Raw genomic sequence first — 20,197 nt, 5'->3', positions numbered from 1 at the left:
GTGCAGAGAGACGTGTGGGAAAGGAAGCGTGTAGTCAGTAAGACTTACAATGAGCCTGAATTTGTTTTCTATCACTTCCAACATGACCACGTAGTGTTCTGCTTGATTATTTCACTTGGCAAGAAGACACTGTCCTTGTTTGCATATCCTCAGTGTAATCAGAGGGAGCCAAGTTTGACAATTTTTAAAGGATTTAGCTTCTTGAAGTTTGTTCTCCGGCAGACCTACACGGGGATTTGTCCCAGACCTCCCGTTTACAGTCAAAGGCGTTCCATGAATAATCTGATACGGAGTGAGTACAGAATAGACTCCTTTGTTTGCCAGACAGGTGAGGGCCCTAGTTTCTCTTGTTGCTAAAAATGTGGCCAGAAAAATGACTAGCTTTACATTTGTGCTAAATTAACCTCATTCCTTTTGTAATCTTACCCTCAAAATGATTTCACTGAAAATCCAAGAATAACAAGAGGCACTTCCCCCCCAGGGGGTCTAGAATCTTGAAAGTGTTTTATAATGTTAATAATAATCATAGATGCAATGGTTTATCTCTGGACTTTCTATCCTGTTCCATTGCTTTACAGCAGAAATTAACAAAAAATTGTAAGGCAAATTATGCTCCAAAAAAAATTAGTAATAATAATAACAGTGTTAGTCGCTCAAGTCATGTCCAACTCTTTGCAACCCCATGGACTGCAGCTCACCAGGCTCCTCTGTCCATGGGATTTTCCAGGCAAGAATACTGGAGTGGGTTGCCATTTCCTTTTCCAAATAATAATAATAACAGCATTGAATAACTACTCAGCAGTTTTCAGTTTTCCCAGACTCTTTGCTGACTATCCTCTCTCATATGAAATAAACAAGGTTGGCAGAGCAGGTATTATCCCCCTTGAATAATTGAGGTTAGAGAGAGGTTTCTGGCTTACTGTTATTTAGAATTTCCAGCCTACAGCTTTTATTCCCTGAATCTTCCTACTCTAAAGGTGGAGGGTAAACATTATGTGATTGAGCTGTAACAGGTACTAAAATAAATACTTTCCATATTTCTTCACTTGTGATTTATAACAGTTTTCTGAAATAGACCTATTTTACAGATGAGTTTGCTCAGAGAAGCCACGTGCCTACTCAAGTTTACACAGATAATGAAAAAGTCTGTCTTCAGAGATTTCTCACTCTAAAACATATTCTCCTTTGTTGTGTAAAGAGGATGGATAGATAGATAAAGAGATATAGCCATTCCTTTCCCTCAGTCTGTCCACCCACCCACAAACACGCAGACATAGGTGTTACTACAACATCCAAAACCCAGTTCCCAACGACTAGTATGATTAGAACAACCTTCAGAGATGCCTGGGTTTATGCTCACCTGCCACAGTGTACAAGTGGAGAGTTCAAAAGCATCATACCTGGCAAAGCTTCACCTTTCAGGCCTCCTTCCTTCCTACTTCCATGAAACAAGAGAAAACCTACACCAGGAAAATAGGTGCAAAACAACAGCCACTCTCAAATGACTGGCAGTCTAGTGTACTGGAGCAGGAGGTGCGAAGCAAGACCAGCTGGAGAGGAAACCAAGCTGTTGAATTGCTGGCTACATGTCCTTGGGCAGGTAAATTAACCACCCTGCCCCTCAGCTTCCTCATCTGTAAAAGCAAGGATGAGGATGATGCCTATGCCTTGGGGTTGGTGGTGAGGATAAAATGAGTGAGTTATGAAAAGTGCTTGGAACAATACGTGGCCCATATTAATAATAATAACAGCTAACATGATTTTCTGCTGATAGAAAACACTCAATAAATATGAAAACTATAATTTTTATTATATTCAGTAAGCAGATTTCACCCTTCCCCCAGCTCCTCTGAGGGTTAACCCACAGATGACAGGTTTTAGTGCCCCTGCCTAACTTCTCATGTTGAGTCTGTTTCTATGGAAAGTGTGACTAATTACTGCCCTATCTCACTGAACAGCAGGTTCCCAAAGAAAGTGTGTACAAGTAAAAGCTATGTATAGTATATTCTCACTTACATGTATTGAGGAAGCTTACTGCTTAGAGGGACTTTTAGGGTCTCTCCACCCCTCTATCCCTACTTCCCTTGTAGCATTTCCAATAGCATATTGTAATTATCTTGTCTCTGTTTTCCTTACCAGATCATGAACTCCTTAAGAGCAAAGCACATGTTGTATTTCATTTTATATTCCCAGTACCTAGTGGAATGCTTGCCAGTAGTAACTTTTGTTTATTGACTAACTGAGCAAATGGGAGGATGAGGGAATGGATGCATGGTTAATTCTTTTAAGTAAATAATCAACTCTCAAATTTATGTCAGTCTAACTTTTCACACTTTGGATTTTCTTAAAACTAGACAGCCGATGAAGTTGTTGGTGATCAGGGCACATCATTATGCAGCCCCTCTAATTACTGTCCCGTAATGCTTGCATTTGTCCTACCAGTCAGGTCATTCATTAATTGAGTCTAACAGTCAGACTCAAACCAAAAAGAGAAAAATATGTGTCCTTGTGTCCTTCTATACATATTATTTTATATATATTCTTTTATATTATATTATTTTCCAAGCAATGCTAACAGTGGATATATCAGATTTCAAAAATATACTTCAAAGGGTTACCATTCATAATTATTGAGTTCATATGAAACTCTTTAAGAAGAATTCTTGGCTTTCAAAACAGTGTCAAGTTATACAGTGATGCTGTGAGAGAGGGAATTATAGACACCATCCAAAAACAGATACTTCACTTTTGTGGATGAGAAAGAGCAAGACACAGAGAGGTGAATGATTTGTTCAGGGCCACACAGCTCAGCAGAGATGGAGCGAGCCCTGACTTCTGGTCCTCATATTCTCAGGCTAGGGGCTTTGTGGTCCCTGGGGCCAGCATTCTTCGGTGATGTTGATTCTGGAAGATGCAGGACTGGCCCTGTATGTCCACACCAGCCAAGACAAGGGCCCGATTCCTGGAATGCTACATTGTGGTTGATATGGGCTGGCAGCCAATGGAAGAAGACCCCTGTGGTCTACATTAACACTCCTGGATGTATACAGTCCATCCATGTGGCGTTTAACTTTTAAGGTGTTAGAGAAATGCAGGTCTGCTGCTAAACAGAGGTGACCCACACACATGCGAAGTCTTCATAATGTCCCTCTGCAATTTTTAATCGTTTGAACTCTAAACTTTTCAACTTTAATAAATTACATTGAAAGTTTGATAGAAACAAATTGTAATAAGCAAGGGTTCTTTTTTCTCACAGAAGATTTGTGTGTATTAAAGAATAGGAGATCATTTTAAAGCTCTGCTATGTAATATTATCGATGTTATTTGAACTAGTATAACTTTTGCTCTTTTCCATTTCTACACCCAGATTCAAAGGATTCCAAGGAGAAGAATAAAATGGAAATCCTGTACATACTGGTGCCTAGTGTTGCCATCCCCCTGGCCATTGCCTTGCTCTTCTTCTTCATTTGTGTCTGTCGCAATAACCAGAAGTCATCATCACCACCTGTTCAGAGGCAACCAAAACACGTCAGAGGTCAAAATGTAGAGATGTCAATGTTGAACGCGTATAAACCCAAGGTAAAACTAGCAGTCCTGAGCTGCACTTATTCTATAGACTTCACGTTAAAGCAAAACTTGTAACCCTCCCAAGCTGAGAAATCAAATGATGTAGAATCAGAAGCTGTATTCATACTAGAGTGCACTGTCAGCAGAAGCATGCGTCTCTAGCTGCCCCAGGCAGATCGAGCATACGTTCATCAGTGTGACCACTCTGGGTTTGGATGATCACCTCACTGCCTTGCATAGAGTTTGCAGTGGAAGGAACCCTTATGAGATCATCTCTACCAGCCCCTCAGGACTCAGAGCGTGAGCTATTTTTCTAAATTTTCGAAAAGGAAATCCCATATTCTTCCAATTAAACTGAAAAGAGCTGAACAGAGAGAGAGAGAGAAATCGAACACTGTTTACTAACTTTATTGTCAAAAAATCCTTTTACTTGCACAACAATGTGAATGTATTAACACTGCTGTACTGTACACTCAAATGGTCAATTTTGTTGTGTGTTTTTTACCACAGTTTAAAAAATCTATTTCGTGCCTAACCTAAATCCCTTTCTCTTTGGTTTCAATATATTTTAAGAGAAGTTTTGTCCTTCCTACAGTCTTTGAATGCTGTTTAGTGATAGCCCTTAGCTTTCTCCTCTCTCATGCTAAATCAATCCACTTCCTTTTAGTTTTTCCTCCACATCTTTCAACATTTGGGTTGCTCAAGGTCCTGGCAAGGAAACCAGGGTCACTGGCCCTTCGCTTAAATGGAACACACATCACATCTTGGGGCTGAAATACAACAGAGGCTTTCTCTCCGGAAAACCAGCACCTCAATCTCAGGCCTCTCGGGAAGGAGATTTCATTTAAATAATTTAGGATTCTTGCATCCACAGAAGCCTGCTTTTTCTTCATGTTCCCACTCCATAGGAACATTCATTCAGCAAATATTTATCTTCTCTGTGGGTTAGAGACTATATTATTCTTTTGACCCTCATAAAGAGAAGATGCATCATTTTATTATACAGTTTTAGAGAAAAAAAATGCCTTCACACTCAAATCAATCCTTTCACCCAATAAGTAGCATAATTGAGCCTGACACATAGCTCTCATTTGATCTTACTTTGCTTTGCTGTTGGATATTTGTTTTTAATTTTAAAATAGTTAAAATATTTTTCTGTTGCAGAGTCATACTTGTTGGTAGGGTTATGGGGTTTCTTAAATGCTAAAAAATTCACCATTAAGCATTCTGTCCCAAACAAAACAACTGTTCTCTTAAGTGTGAATTTTTACCAGAAAAAAACCCACAGACCCTGGAGACCACAGAGTTCACTCAGTGGGTTGGGGAATGGGTTGGGGAGTTGGGGGGGAGGTTTAACTCTTGATATCCTAGCTGCTTGTTGGCCAATTTACATATATTATAATGTGTTACATCATAGCACCCTTAATCCTTACAATGAATAGAAGAAAATAGAAGGGTTAATATTAGCGCACATTCATGTAGGCATACCTAGTTGACCCTGTACATATCCCATGATTCCAAACTTGTAATGCAATAGTCTTTGTTCTGTGAGAATCTTTCCCTGTCATTTCTGTTATGAAATGCCGAGAATCCCTACAAACACCGGAACTCTGGGTGAAAGTGAGGCCCAGATCAGTTTGGTTCCGGTAGTCACTGTGTAGCAACCACCATCCTGGGGAGGTGGGCTCCTTGTTGCTATGGCAGGAGTCATAGAAGAAGTCATTTCCATTTGGAGAAATAATCAGTTTTGTAAGTCAGCCTCAGTCCGCAGCTTAATTCCATTGTTATCGGAGGTTTCTTTTGCAGCACATGTCCAACCTGCATGATGTTTGGGATTTATATCATCTTTCAGATAAAGATCTCAGAGAGCTTGTGGTGTCACAGAGAAAGCAAATATGTATTCAGTGATACAAATTTTCAGAAACTATTCTAGGAACTTTTACATTCATTATCTCATTTAATCCTCACACCCATTACATAAGGGAGGTATTATAATCACTGTTGTACAACCAGGGTAACCAAGACTGCAAATCAGTTAAGTAACTTACAGAAGGTCAAAAAGCTAGTAAGTGGAAGAGATAAAATGTGGCTACAGTATTTTTCAGCTCTAGGTAAAGCCCTTGAACTTGCCTGACACCATGATTTCTTCTTTTTTTCTGAAGAAATCGTGCTGTGAAGGGGGAGTAGGCGGCCCGACGAACAACTAAATATGACTCCATTTGTCAGTTTGGGCTGAATGCTAACCACAGGCATCACCTGGCTTGTGAATGACCTCCTGAGGAGGCCTGGATAACAGTTGTAAGCCTGAGTTATACAGCCCCAGTCCTGCCAGGGACATGTGAAATTTGGCCAAAGAAATAACAGTCCTCCGTGCTCCATGGTCATGGAGACAAATGTAACACACACTAGGACAAATTTTTTCCTAAGACTTGGTAAAGCAAAACATTGTTTTCATCATTTCTGGACCATTTCCTCAGCATGCCTTGCAAAATCTCCCAGTGTCAAGATTTTTCCAACACAAGGCTTAGAGTTTCGCCTTAAACAGCTCACCAACAATTCTGAATCAGACTGGAAGGAGGACTAGCTTGAGCATATGTGACTGGGTTGAGGAGGGAGAGGGAACAACAAAAACAAATGCGAAGGTTTTTTTTCTTTCTCTCCCAAGAGATTTGGCTCCAATCAAATTTGACTTATTCAGCTGTTTGTTTTGGTTCTTACTGAGTGCCTTTCCTGGAAAAAGCACAAAGGACTTTGTCGACCTTAAAGAAAATTCCTAAATGTAAACAGTTGATCTCTAAAACTAGTTTGAAAGGTCACCGACACATAAATATTACATGTACCTATAAAATCTAAAAAGAAGGGACACACATAAGAAAGAAAGAGGGGGCGGAAAGAGTCCTGAAAACAAACACCCTACCAGAATAAAATCAAAAGGATATTTGAAGGCTGGGATGAGAAAGGAATGAAGGATAGAAGCTGGTCGGCCCTGGCCTCATACTTATTTATCCAAATGAATGTGCCCTTCAGGTTTTAAACTATCTCTTTCCATTCTCTCCACTTGCTGAGCTGATTTTACCCACCCCTGCCCCCACTCCCCCACACTGAGTGTTTGTATTAAGAAGAGGCTTCTCTGGGAGATTAGAAATCCATACCCTCAGAGGAGACAATAGGCAGCCCAGACAGACTGGCTGATAGGACCTGGCTTGAGTCCCCAGAGAGGTGGACGGGAAAGTTGGAAGTTAAAATTTTGATGAGGCATGAGTCTCCTTCAGATATGTGAGGAAAGGAAGCCAATGGACCAGAGAGGCATCTTAACTCTGAGCCTTGAACAGTCAGGAAATAGAGATGCTCCCCCAGCCCCACCGCTAACTGCCCTATGACCCTGAGAAGCCAGTTTGCCTCTCTGTGGCTCAATTTTCTCAGCTGTTCAGAGAAAGGTCAACTGTGTTCATGCAAAGGACCGTTTGTTTATTTTCCTTTTATTTTGGCCGGCAAAAGATTTCAATCCTTTCTGTTGGATCAGTTCATCTCCTATCTTTTCCATCTTTTAAATCCTCTGACAGTACTCTGGTGATACAGAAACTAAGTAGGGTTATTCTTTCTTGCATTACACATTTTACAATCCGAGCAGGATTTTTTTTTAAGTGCTACAGAAAATGAAACTTCCCCAAGAATTCTGGAAACCCTAACTTCCCATCTCTCTGATTCTTTCCCTTTGTCTCCCCTCAGCTCCTGCCACCCTGCCACAACTGTCGTGTCTGGAACCCAGGGTAGTCTCCTGGGGGAGGAATGCTGTGGAGCTCACCTCTTGGGGAGTTAGAAAAGGGGCAGAGCCTCCCCCTCAAGCTCAGGGTTAACCCAGTTCTGTCTTTCCCTATGTGACCCACTTACGTGGGATTTAGATCCACAGAGAGGTTAAGGGGTGGAGGAGTTTGAAAATGAGGAGCAGGAAGACTCGGGGGAGGGCTACAGGGTCAAACTCCTGCAGCTCTTGTCTGATTATAAGGAAGATTTGGGGGAAAGCAAAATTTGCCTATAGCTTTCTAAAACTGGTGGCTGTATTTTATTTTATTTAGTTTTTAAACTTTTATATTATATTGGGATATAGCCAGTTAATAATATTGGGACAGTTTCAGGTTGAGCAGCAAAGGGACTCAGCCGTGCATATACATGTATCCATTTTCCCTCAAACTCCCCTCTCATCCGTGCTGCCACATAGCATTGAGCAGAGTTCCCTGTGCTGTGCAGTAGGTCCTTGTTGGTTATCCACTTTAAATATAGCAGTGTACACATCCCAAACTCCCTAACTACCCCTCTCCCCCCACCCACCCACTAGCAACCATAAATTCATTCTCTAAGTCTGTGTGTCTCTTTCTGTTTTATAAATTCTTTCTGTTTTATAAATGTTGCATCATTTCTTTTTAGATTCCACATAGAAGGGATGTCATACAATATTTCTTCTTCTCTATCTGACTTACTTCATTCAGTATGACAATCTATAGGTCCATCCGTGTTGATGCAAATAGCATTATTTCATTCTTTTTAATGGCTGAGTAATATTCCATTGTGTGTGTGTACACACAAACCCCACATCCTCTTTATGCATGCCTCTGTCAGTGGACATTTCTGTTGTTTCTGTATCTTGGCTATTGTAAACAGTGCTGCAATGAACTTTGCAGGGCATGTATTTTATTTCTCACCTCATTTCTGTTTCTTCACTTCCAGACTATTCCTCTCTCCTTTTCTTTTCCAGCCAAAGTATTCAGGCTTTACTGAATGTACTGACACTTGATTATATTCCCGGGACCAGTCCCTTTTGCTAGCAACATGCTTTCATCTAAAAAGCCCTGCTGTGGTTGGGGGACCCCTTGGAAACCCCTGTCCTTATCCAATGTCACTGCACTTATTGCTAAAACATCCTCAATAACTTTTCCACTCACTTGTTTAGGCCATTATCTCCAAGGCTTCTGAGCTCATCATGCTATTCACATGGCCTCTGGGGAATCACCAGTGATGTAATTTAATCCAATGACCTTTCCTAAGTCTTCTTCCTCCTTAATTTCTCTGGAGCATTCTTCTCAGCCACCATCTTGAAGTACTTTTTCTCTTGGCTTTCCTCCTATCTCCTCCTGTTTCCTTCACTAGCTCTTTTGACTCCCTAAAGGAGCGCCGCCTCTGATGTTTGTCAGTTCTCTTTCCTCTTTCTTTCTCTCATGCTAATTTCATCCTCTGGCATTGCTTTAGCTCCCAGTTGACATCATAATTCAGCAATCTGGAAGGACCTAATCTCAAGTTATCAAGTTCTTTCTCCCAGCACCCAGGAGTCTCTCTGGGCCTAAATTACCTTACTCTCTGGGCCTAACTTACCTTTCTAGCCACATTTGTTCTTGGTTTATTTCTGGGAAGTAGTATGATATACTTCAAAGATCAAGGATTTAGAGACAAAGAGATATGATTATAAATCTTGGCTTCATTATTTACTGGCCATGAGATCGTTGTTTTCTCATTTATAAAACAAGGATACAAATAGTGCTTAGAAGAGATTTTTAAATTTATTTTTATTGAGGTATAATTGACACACGTGATATTAGTTTCAAGTATATAACATAATGATTCGATATTTTTAAGTAGTGCAAAATGATCACCACAACAGGCCTAGCTAACATCTGTCATAATAGCTTTTTTCTTGTGATGAGAACTTCTAAAATTTACTCCCTTAGCACCTTTTAAATGTGCAGTACTGTATTATGAAGTGTATTCACCATGCTCTATATCCCTCTGACATTTTATAACTGTACCCTTTGACTCTCTTTACCTCTTTTGTCCCTCCCACCCAAAAAACCCCCCTTCCCCCCCCCCCCCCCCCCCCCCACCACTAGTAGCCACCAATCTTCTCTAAAAGAGTTATTTCTGACATTTCAAGATAGTGTGTCTGGCACCTCACAGGTACTCAACAGCTAGAATTTACTATTATTGTTTGCTACAGCGATAATATGAACAGCCGCAAACCTTTTAGTCAACTACCAAATGCTGTGTACAGGATTCTGCGGGCGGGGGAGGAAGATATAGGATTCAGCAGCCCACAGCATTAACTGGGGACAAGGGGATCAGAGCAAAGATTACAGTGATAACTCTTTAGATAGCTCTGGTATTCCTGTGCCCATCCAGTGAGCATAAATCCTTTGCCCCACATCCTGTTCACACCCTGGATAAAACCCCTCAGGATGGAGAGGATAGCCTCTACCCTGTGGTGGTATGAGGACTGGGGGCCATCCAGTTCCGAGCTCAGCCTTAAACTATGTCTGAAGAAGCTTTACTTCTAGGAAGAATGAGTATTATAAATGGATATTATGAAAAAGCTAAAGTACTTTACATGCATTATCTCAATATAATCTTTACAATAATCTTCTGAAGGTGGTACTAATTTTGAGCCTGATCTTGGAAGGTGAGAAAACTGAGGCTTGAGATTAAGATTTTACCCAAAGTCACTCAGCTGGTGAGTGGCAGAGCCAAAACTTGAACCCAGGTGTGAGCAGGCCTGGAGCCCAGTGTTCCTTAATTTTCTGGCTGCTGAAACACGCAAGCCCGAGTTACAAGCCCACGGTGGCTCACGCAGACATTCAGATTACTGACGTCTGTTCTACCTCTTTACAGGCAGAATTGACCCTCTCCCACTAACACTATAAAGTAACCCCACCACAGAATCAACCCTGGTCACCACCAAACATTCAAACTATCAGAAAGTTACATTACAGAGAAAAGAACTGTTTCTGAAGTTAAATCACTTCCAGAGAAGCGTAGCTGAACTCTGAGCAAATGTGGCCAACTATTGGTTGGAACGCCCTCCAGGATTTGATTGCTGAAGCCAGAAGGCACTTAGTTTGGCTGTAGTCTTTGAAAATGTCCATAACCTCTCCAAATCCAATGGTTGTGGCCTTTCAGCTTTAGAATGTAATCATTTCCATTTATGAGTGGAGTCAGTTGTCTCACAATTCTACCACTGTTTACCTAAGAACCAGTAAAATGCACAGGAAAGGAAAACCAGCTTTAGAGTCAAATGAATTCCTCTCAGATACTGAAAACTCTCAATCTTGTATGCTATCCAGGGCTCTTATGCCCAACTCAGGTAAAGGCTGCTGTTGAATGGTTTTATTCACTTATCCCAGTCAACTAATGTGAGCAACAAAGGATCAGCCAGAGTAAAGTCTAGGTCATCAGAGACCAGAGAGTAATTAATTACACCTTGACATTCCACTTTTACACCAGGGGGACTCATGCTTCTAAAATTGTGGAGCCCTCTGAGGATCAAATGAAAACTACCCTCTTTTTCCCAGAAAAGTGCTCCATCTTTGAAGCCAGACATAGGTGGAGCTGAATCTTGGCATTACTACTTAATAGTTGTGCTTCCACAGGCAAGCTACCTGACCTTGAAGGGCTTAATTTCTTGATCCATAAAGTGGAGAAATCATAGTATGAATCTCATGGGTTTGTGACGAGGGTTAAATGAGTTGATGCGTTAAATAATGAGAGAGCCCATGAGAGAATATAGTGTAGTCATGAGGAAGACAGACCCTGGAGTCTGAACTTGCAACCTAAATACTAGTTGTGCGGTCACTTAACTGCCGTTCCTCAGGTTCTGCACCTGTGAAATGGGGATAATAGTCATAGTGACCAATTTCATAGGGTTATTGTGATATGAAAGGAATTCATATGTATAAAGTACTTATAGCCTGACACATAAACACTCCACCCCTTGCCCCAACTTGCAGCCATTATTATGATCTCAGCATCTGGCACATGCAAATATTCAGTACATGGTAGCTCAGATTACAAACATCTAGAATAGGAGCTGTGTCCCCTCTCCTCGTGATTCTTAAATGGTTTCTCATATACTATTCCATGTGTATATTCTTTGGTATATAGTATATATAGTATCAGTTGACTGAGGTAACCAGCTATGAAAATGTATCCTATATAATTGGTTGCACATGAAAATAGAATAAACTGATGACATGGCCCAAGCTATGAAGTGATGTCTATTTCAAAACCTGAATCTCTCTAAGACAGGAGCCATGCAGAATATAACCCAGTAAAACACTAGTTGATGGCTCTCAGATTTTTCTCTGCTGGTATTTCCAAAGCATCTTCCTAAAGCAGAGTGTTACGGTTCTCTATTAGTCAGAATTGCTCAAATTGGTTCTGCAGAGAGACTGTGGTCATTCTTCATGCCAGGAGCAGAGACCAGATACTCATTAACTGTCTGATCCAAGAAGGCATATTCTTTTCTTTCCTTTCTTTTTAAAAGTCATATTCCATTTATTCCAGTGGTTCTCTCATTTTTTCCAGTCCCAGAGCATCCTCATCACCTGGGAACCTGTCAGAACTACAGAATCTGACTTACAGAATTAGAAACTCTAGGAGTGAGGCCTAGCAATCTGTGTTATAACAAGCCCTTGGGGGGATTCCAGTACCTGCTCTGGTGTAGACTCTGCTGGTCAGTTCTTGAGATTCAGAGAGTAAGTCTGCAAGGAATATAGTTCTCAGAAAAGACTGTGCCTCCAAAGAGAAGCAAACCTGGTCGTATCCTCCTATTATCCCAAATACCACTCCCTTCCCCCTGCGATTTCAATAGGGCCACGATCTGCTTCATTATTCCTCTAATAGAGCTGAGGACAAATGCCGCTTGTGGGACCTAACCCCTCTCCTGCAGATACTTGCATCCAGCTAGAATCGGCATGTGTGTATAGTGAAAGATATTTGTGAAAGGGCAGCAGTGGTAGGGCATGAGGGATCGGAAAGGAACCAGTGTAAGGGATTCAAGGACTATAGGAGGAGGCTCGTCCATTGCAAGAACATGAACGTCAGTCCTTTCCCAGCACCTGCTGCTGGGGCCACCTTCCCGTCCCAGACCACCACCCTGGCTTCTGGTTCACACCACCTTCCTGGGGCTCTGCTTTCTATCTGTGTCTCTACGTCACTCTGGACTCAAAGTAAAGCCATCAATCATACCCCATTCAGGGTAGAGGTGAAAAGTCACAGAGCGGAATCTATGCTGCACGCCAACGTTGATGGCCATCACAAAATCCTCACCTCATTTCCTGTGGTAATCATTTAGGAAAAGTGAGCAGGAAATAGCAGGTTAGTCGCAAGCTGTGTCACCCAGAGGTGTATTATCACCTAAGGTGTAACTTCCCAAAGGTGGAGAGAGAGAAAGTTGCTGAGTCTGTCGCTCTTATCCATCTTCCATCTACATAATTGCAATTTTTTAAAAAACTCTATCCATGGTTCATTGCTTTCATACTTCAAGTTAATGGATGTAAAAGGGGCACATGTCCTCACTTAGCATTCATCACTCAGGTGAGAAAAGCCTGGCCTCTGTAACAGCTGTTTAGACAGGACTACAATACTCATATGGACTCACATCTAACACCTCACCATCTAAAAATGTTCTCTCTTCGTTTTCTTTCTGGTCAGCGCTCACTGAAGCCCGAATACAGTTGCTTTTCAGAAATTTCAAGGGGAAGAAATACAATCAGATTTTAGAATAATGTATCTACATCAACTCTGATTTTTCTCCCCCGCCAAAATTCTATAATTTTTTAAGCTGCACTGAGGCAGATGTGTGTTTACTTTGAGAAGTAAAAATGTTAACATTTAAACTGAAAGCCTGTTTCAGTTTTAAGGTACTTAATTGCCTTACAGCATATAATAAACGGAGCCCATCTTGTCATTCAACTAATGGAGGGAGTGATAAAGAGATAGGAGCCCAGGACCCTATTCATTCCAGCTTTCCTTTGTACTTGGTTTACTTTGGCATCGTGCCTCATGTGTATTTTACACTTCTTTACATTTTGTACATCCCTGTATGACAAATACTTGTCAAACAAAAACTAAACAGATTTATAACCCTTTAACTTGAAATGAGCCAAAATTGAACTGCCAAAACTTTATGACTTCATTTTCTTTCATAGTTTTCCACTACATTGGTTCAAACAGACAAACCCCACTTGAGGTCAAGCAGAGGTCATTTCACTTTCATTACTAAAATATAATTTACAATATGCCAGACCTAAACAAGTTTAGCCTAAAGGGTTTGTATAATGTAAACCATCTGTTCCTCAACAATACAGCTAATTTCCTGCCGTCACCATACAGTCTACTGACTGCTTCTTTAAGGATTTTTATGATTTTTTAACTAGTTGAGGATTTATGTAAAATTTGAAAATGAGTCCGTAGTTAAAACTCATTTGTACCAAATAACTTGAGCATTTAAAAAATGCAAATCACTGTGTAAATCGTTCCCCTGAAACCAAGCTCTGAGCAGTTTTTTGGTGGTTTTTTTTTTTTTTCCCTGGGTATTTCTATGCCGGCTGCTGCACAGGTGTTCCAAGAAAAGGTTTTGTGAAATTGATCGTTTTAGTTACTTTCCATGCTTCTTCCCAAAGCAAATCCCCAAATTTGGTTATGACTATCTCTTGTGAACTATTCCTTCCCTCTATCGGCTGGAGAAGGGTATGGACTATATGCCTTCTGCCCCACTGGGTATCGGTAAGCTATGACAAGGCACACTTGGAGTCAAAACGAACTTTTTTCATGTGTCTGAACAGGGAGAAAGAAGAACAATTATCATTCCACAGAGTGACCACACACCAAAAGCTGACCTCACAGCCCTGCAAGGTGTCAGGCCCCAGGCTGAGCTGACAGAGACGTGCTGAGTCCAACTGGGACTATTGGCTGGCGGGCTTCTCTGGTTTCAAACAGAAGGCCTTATACACGCAAGGACAGCAGTTTTGGCTCTCTTAAAAATTCTTGATAATTTTCTAAGCCGCTTTCTCTGTCTATAAAATGGCAAGAGTAAAAAGGTCTTCTTCCATAGATGAATACCAGAGAACTAATTTGCTTACCTCAGTGTAGGGGAATGCAGCTGGCCTCCTTAGCCATGAAGCCCCAGGGGCCATGTGTCAGGCCAGCGCCAAAGTCCTGTCCACCTCCTCTTCTCTCCCCATCCACACAAGTTTGGCCTGCTTGCTTCCTTTCCCATCTGCCACCATCTACTCTTCCCCATGGGTTTTTTTTTGCTCCCTCCGCCTCCATCTGCATCTTCCAGAATCCTCAGAGGAACAAGCCACAGGACACTCAAATTCTTACCCACCCGCAGGTTCCAAGACAGACTCTGTCATTTTAGAAGAATTTTTTAAAAAAACCAAAAACTACAGGAGAACAGAGAAAGATTAACAAGAAACTTAAACATTCCTTTTTTTTTTTAAAGATAGATGGCTATCTAGAGCTATTTGAGGCTGGGCTGTGCTGTGCTTCCTGGAGAAGGAAATAGCAACCCACTCCAGTACTCTTGCCTGGAAAATCCCATAGACGGAGGAGCCTGGTAGGCTACAGTCCATGGGGTTGCAAAGAGTCGGACACAACTGAGTGACTTCACTTTCTTTCTTTGTGCGGTGCTTAGTCACTCAGTCATGTCAGACTCTTTGCAACCTCATGGACTGTGGCCCGCCAGGCTCCTCTATCCATGGAGATTCTCTAGGCAAGAATACTGGAGTGGCTTGCCATGCCCTCCTCCAGGGGATCTTCCCAACCCAGGGACTGAACCCATGTCTCCCACATTGCAGGCGGACTGTTTACCATCTGAGCCACCAGGAAAGCCCAACAATAATAGAGTGGATAGCCTTATCCCTTCTCCAGGGGATCTTCCCAACCCAGGAATCAAACCAGGGTCTCCTGCATTGCAGGCAGATTCTTTACCAACTGAGCTACCAGGGAAGCCCTATTTAAGGCTGTAAATAGATCTAAATCATTTGCACTGACTCAACTTTTTGGATTACTTCCCTAATATGGATAATAAAATTGATTTAAAGACCACTTATTAGGTGGAAATTACTTACATACATTGTTGGATTTAATCCCTACTATAGTTATGGAGGCTACTGCCGCTGCTTCTGCATAGACGGCAGCCCACCAGGCTCCCCCGTCCCTGGGATTCTCCAGGCAAGAACACTGGAGTGGGTTGCCATTTCCTTTTCCAATGCATGAAAGTGAAAAGTGAAAGTGAGGTCATTCAGTCGTGTCCAACTCTTCGCGACCCCATGGACTGCAGCCTACCAAGCTCCTCCGTCCATGGGATTTTCCAGGCAAGAGTACTGGAGTGGGTTGCCATTGCCTTCTCTGAATTATGGAGGCTAGATATTATATTATCTTATAGATATGGAAATAGAGGTTTAGAGAAGTTAAGAAGTCACCCAAGTTCAGTCACCTATAATATAAGACTTATCCCACAGGATTGTTGTAGTAATGTTAGTTGCTCAGTTGTGTCCAACTCTTTGCAACCCCATGGACCATAGACACCAGGCTCCTCTGTCCATGGGATACTCCAGGCAAGAATATTGGAGTGGGTAGCCATTCCCTTCTCCAGGGGATCTTCCCAACCCAGGGATGGAACCCTGTACATCTCCTGCATGACAGATAGATTCTTTTCCGTCTGAGCCACCAGGATATTGGTCAAGTGCTTAGAACAGTGTCTGGCACATAGTAAATGCTATATAAATATTAACTATTATTAATGAAAAGCAGCAGATCCAAAGTGCAAATTCAGATTCGTGTTGATATGAATCCAAAGGTCAAATGGTTTGAATTATCCCACCCTGCCTATGGGTTAGCTTCAGTGGGGGAGTCCTAAATCCGCATTGAGTGTGTGCATTCTAGTTTGCTTCAGTCGTGTCTGACTATTTGTGATCATCAGTCTCCTCTGTCCATGGGATTCTCAAGTCAAGAATACTGGAGTGGGTTGTTCTGCCCTCCTTCAGGGGATCTTCCCAACCCAAGGATCGAACCTGCATCTATGTCTCCTGCATTGGCAGGCAGGTTTTTACTACTAGCACCACCTGGGAAGCTTAAATCAGTTTATATTCCTTGGGTTTAGTTCCTCATCCCAGTTTCCCTCAAAAGTACTTTATTACCCCCACGGTTACCTTTCTCTAATACCAAAAGCATGAGGATCCTGTTTAGATCAAAAGTAATACCTTCCGTGCCATTCGGGACTTCCACATAAATTGGATTCATTTAAATCATTAAGAAAAATTCTGAGGGAAACCCTCAGTTCTGTTTTGTTCACTTAAGTGGGTATCTTGCTGCAAGTTTATTTACACTTATCACTAGGTTAATGGGCATTTTACCCTGGAAAATATCAGCCTAGAACAGAACTAATCATCATGAATTCTAGATTAGCAGAGTTTGAATTGGAGAAATTTTTTACTTAATTTTCCAAACTGTTAAACGGTGTGCACAGAGCTCTGAATTCCATATGTATTTGCAAAATTGTCAACTTCAATTGGGATACTCACAGCAGTACTTTTTCTAAAAAATAAGGATTAAAGTCCATTTAATGGGATTATTTTTAAAAACCAGTTTATGTACAAATGCATTGCTTTTAAACTTTTTCCCTAACAAATTAGGTTGTACTTCAGGATAGATTGGAGCTGAGTTTCAAAAATAGTAATAACACATGACATAATAGACATTTACTGTCAGATCAAATGTCACAACTTAATACTTATTTTCATTGTGTGTTAGTTGCTTTCTCCTGTTTTAAGGTCAATCAGTAAATAATTCACTGGCAAAGCTGTAGAGATAATCACTTGGTTTGAAGGCAATGGCTCCCTTCAAAAAAAATTGAAATCTGATTGAAAGGACAAAATATAAAATGGACAAATGTTGTTTTTCTTTCATAAAAAGAATAGCAACAGCAAGATAATAATTGCTAAAAGTTAAACAGCCCTTACCATGTGCCAGACATTGTGCAAATTCACAAAAACCCTACAAGATAAGTACAATAATTATCATCCCATTTTATAGATGAGAGAATTTAGGCACAGAGTGATTCAGTATTGTACCCAGGGTCACACAGCTGGTGAACAGAGAGGGCAGAATTTCAACCTGACCTATCAGCTGCAGAGGTCATGCAAGTAACCAGTTATCTCACTGTGTCCTGCATGTAGCGACTTTCGGACTGTAAAGCTAGAGGGATTGTAGAAGAGGCAAAGACCAGAGTGGTAAGGGAGAGTTTCAGAGCAAGGATTTGAAAAGTAGAGAGGAGCCCCTTCCAAACCTCCCCATCTCTACTATGGGCACATCAGAACAGTCTTTTATTTGGTTTCTCTGGCTTTTAGCTCAATATACACCTTAAAAATAGGACAGCATTGGAAGAACAATGGTGTAAGGCAAGAACAAGCATGGAGTTTGTGTGTGGATGATAAGGAAACCTATTCAGCTAAATGATGCCATCATGTAGAGGGGTAGCCAGGCTAAGGATGAAGGCTGTATCCTCTGCAGCACTGCTTCTCACACTCCAGTGTTCACTGAAATCACCTGGGGTCTTGTTAAATGCACATCCTGATTCTGTAGGTCTAAGGTGGGCCCAAGAGTCTGCATTTATCATGAGCTTCAAGTGCTGCTGATTATTGTTCTTCCCAAGACCGCCCTTTGAGTAGGAAGATTCTAGGCAATAGCAATAAAGCACTGTAGGAGCAGGGGGTATGGATGGAGGGATAGGTGAGTGATGGACAGAAATTTGCCTATGGCTAAGTTTTAACCAACAATTTGAAAGACTTCTAGATGTACAACATTGTATTTAATTTGATATATAGAACCTTTCTCGATATAACCCATCCCTCCTTTCAGATGCCAGGATATCTTGCCTTAGGTAATGCTTTAAACAACATTTTTTTCTTTTCTTTTCCATACAGAGCAAGGCTAAAGAGCTGCCTCTTTCTGCTGTACGTTTTATGGAAGAATTGGGTGAATGTGCTTTTGGAAAGATCTATAAGGGCCATCTCTATCTCCCAGGCATGGACCATGCTCAGTTAGTTGCTATAAAGACCTTGAAAGACTATAACAACCCCCAGCAATGGACAGAATTTCAACAGGAAGCCTCCCTGATGGCTGAACTACACCATCCCAATATTGTCTGCCTTCTAGGGGCTGTCACTCAGGAACAACCTGTGTGTATGCTTTTTGAGTATATGAATCAGGGAGATCTCCATGAGTTCCTCATCATGCGGTCCCCACATTCAGATGTTGGATGCAGCAGTGATGAAGATGGGACTGTAAAATCCAGCCTGGATCACGGAGATTTTCTACACATTGCCATTCAGATTGCAGCTGGCATGGAATACCTGTCTAGTCACTTCTTTGTTCATAAGGATCTTGCAGCTCGCAATATTTTAATTGGAGAGCAGCTTCACGTGAAGATTTCAGACCTTGGGCTTTCCAGAGAAATATATTCTGCTGATTACTACAGGGTGCAGAGTAAGTCTTTGCTGCCCATTCGCTGGATGCCCCCTGAAGCCATCATGTATGGCAAATTCTCTTCTGATTCAGATATCTGGTCTTTTGGAGTTGTCTTATGGGAGATTTTCAGTTTTGGACTCCAGCCATATTATGGATTTAGTAATCAGGAAGTGATCGAAATGGTGAGAAAACGACAGTTGTTGCCATGCTCTGAAGACTGCCCACCCAGGATGTACAGCCTCATGACAGAGTGTTGGAATGAGATTCCTTCCAGGAGACCAAGATTTAAAGATATTCATGTCCGACTTCGGTCCTGGGAGGGACTCTCAAGTCATACCAGCTCTACTACTCCTTCCGGCGGAAATGCCACCACTCAGACAACCTCCCTTAGTGCCAGCCCAGTGAGTAATCTCAGTAATCCCAGATATCCCAATTATATGTTCCCGAGCCAGGGTATTACACCACAGGGCCAGATTGCTGGTTTCATCAGCCCACCAATACCTCAGAACCAGCGATTCATCCCCATCAATGGTTACCCAATACCTCCTGGATATGCTGCGTTTCCAGCTGCCCACTATCAGCCAACAGGCCCTCCCAGAGTGATTCAGCACTGCCCACCTCCCAAGAGTCGGTCCCCCAGCAGTGCCAGTGGGTCAACTAGTACCGGTCATGTGACCAGCTTGCCTTCATCAGGATCCAATCAGGAAGCAAATATTCCCTTACTACCACACATGTCGATTCCAAATCATCCCAGTGGGATGGGTATCACCGTTTTTGGCAACAAATCTCAAAAACCCTACAAAATAGACTCAAAGCAACCGTCTTTGCTAGGAGACTCCAACATTCATGGACACACCGAATCTATGATTTCTGCAGAACTGTAAAATGCATGACTTTTGTAAATGTGGTATACAGGAGAAACTAGAAAGTCGTAGAAAAGATTTATATTCAAATATTTTTATTAAAGTAAGGTTCTCATTTAGCAGACACTGCAACAAGTATCTTCTGTGAAGTTTAACTGTGTCTTACCAACCAGGGCAGACACCAGCCAGAAAAGAAACGTTGTGGGATCAACACTCCATCAGGGTGTATGCCCTGGCATTGAGATTTGGACATCTGGTTTCAAGTACTGAACACTGTAAACCAGTGAAGAGGAAAAGAACCTTATGACTAAGTATCAAACCAAAAAGTAAAGTCAAATGGTGCTTTATGTATTCACCTTTGGTCACCATGACTGTTCTCTCTCCAAAATGTATATACCATAGCATTTGTCTACCTGCTGTCTTTTCTTCAGGACAGATCTTCAGGAATTAAATTGATTCAATTTAGATTC

General features: G+C 41.6%; 1 protein-coding gene across 1 annotated transcript in view; it reads left to right on the top strand.

Annotated features, from left to right (window-relative positions):
- The window catches only part of ROR1 (receptor tyrosine kinase like orphan receptor 1), a 193,004-nt gene extending 173,256 nt beyond the window's left edge, over positions 1–19,748 (top strand). The window contains exons 8-9 of the mRNA XM_052638057.1: positions 3,368–3,579; positions 18,321–19,748. Coding sequence (XP_052494017.1) covers positions 3,368–3,579; positions 18,321–19,748 — 1,640 coding nt within the window. The remainder of the gene's footprint in view (positions 1–3,367; positions 3,580–18,320) is intronic.
- The last annotated feature ends 449 nt before the right edge of the window (positions 19,749–20,197 follow it).

Source organism: Budorcas taxicolor, chromosome 3, assembly GCF_023091745.1.
Source record: "Budorcas taxicolor isolate Tak-1 chromosome 3, Takin1.1, whole genome shotgun sequence".
NCBI lineage: Eukaryota > Metazoa > Chordata > Mammalia > Artiodactyla > Bovidae > Budorcas > Budorcas taxicolor.
The sequence above is the reverse complement of the archived record's forward strand: the minus strand, read 5'-3'. Positions and strand labels throughout refer to the sequence as shown.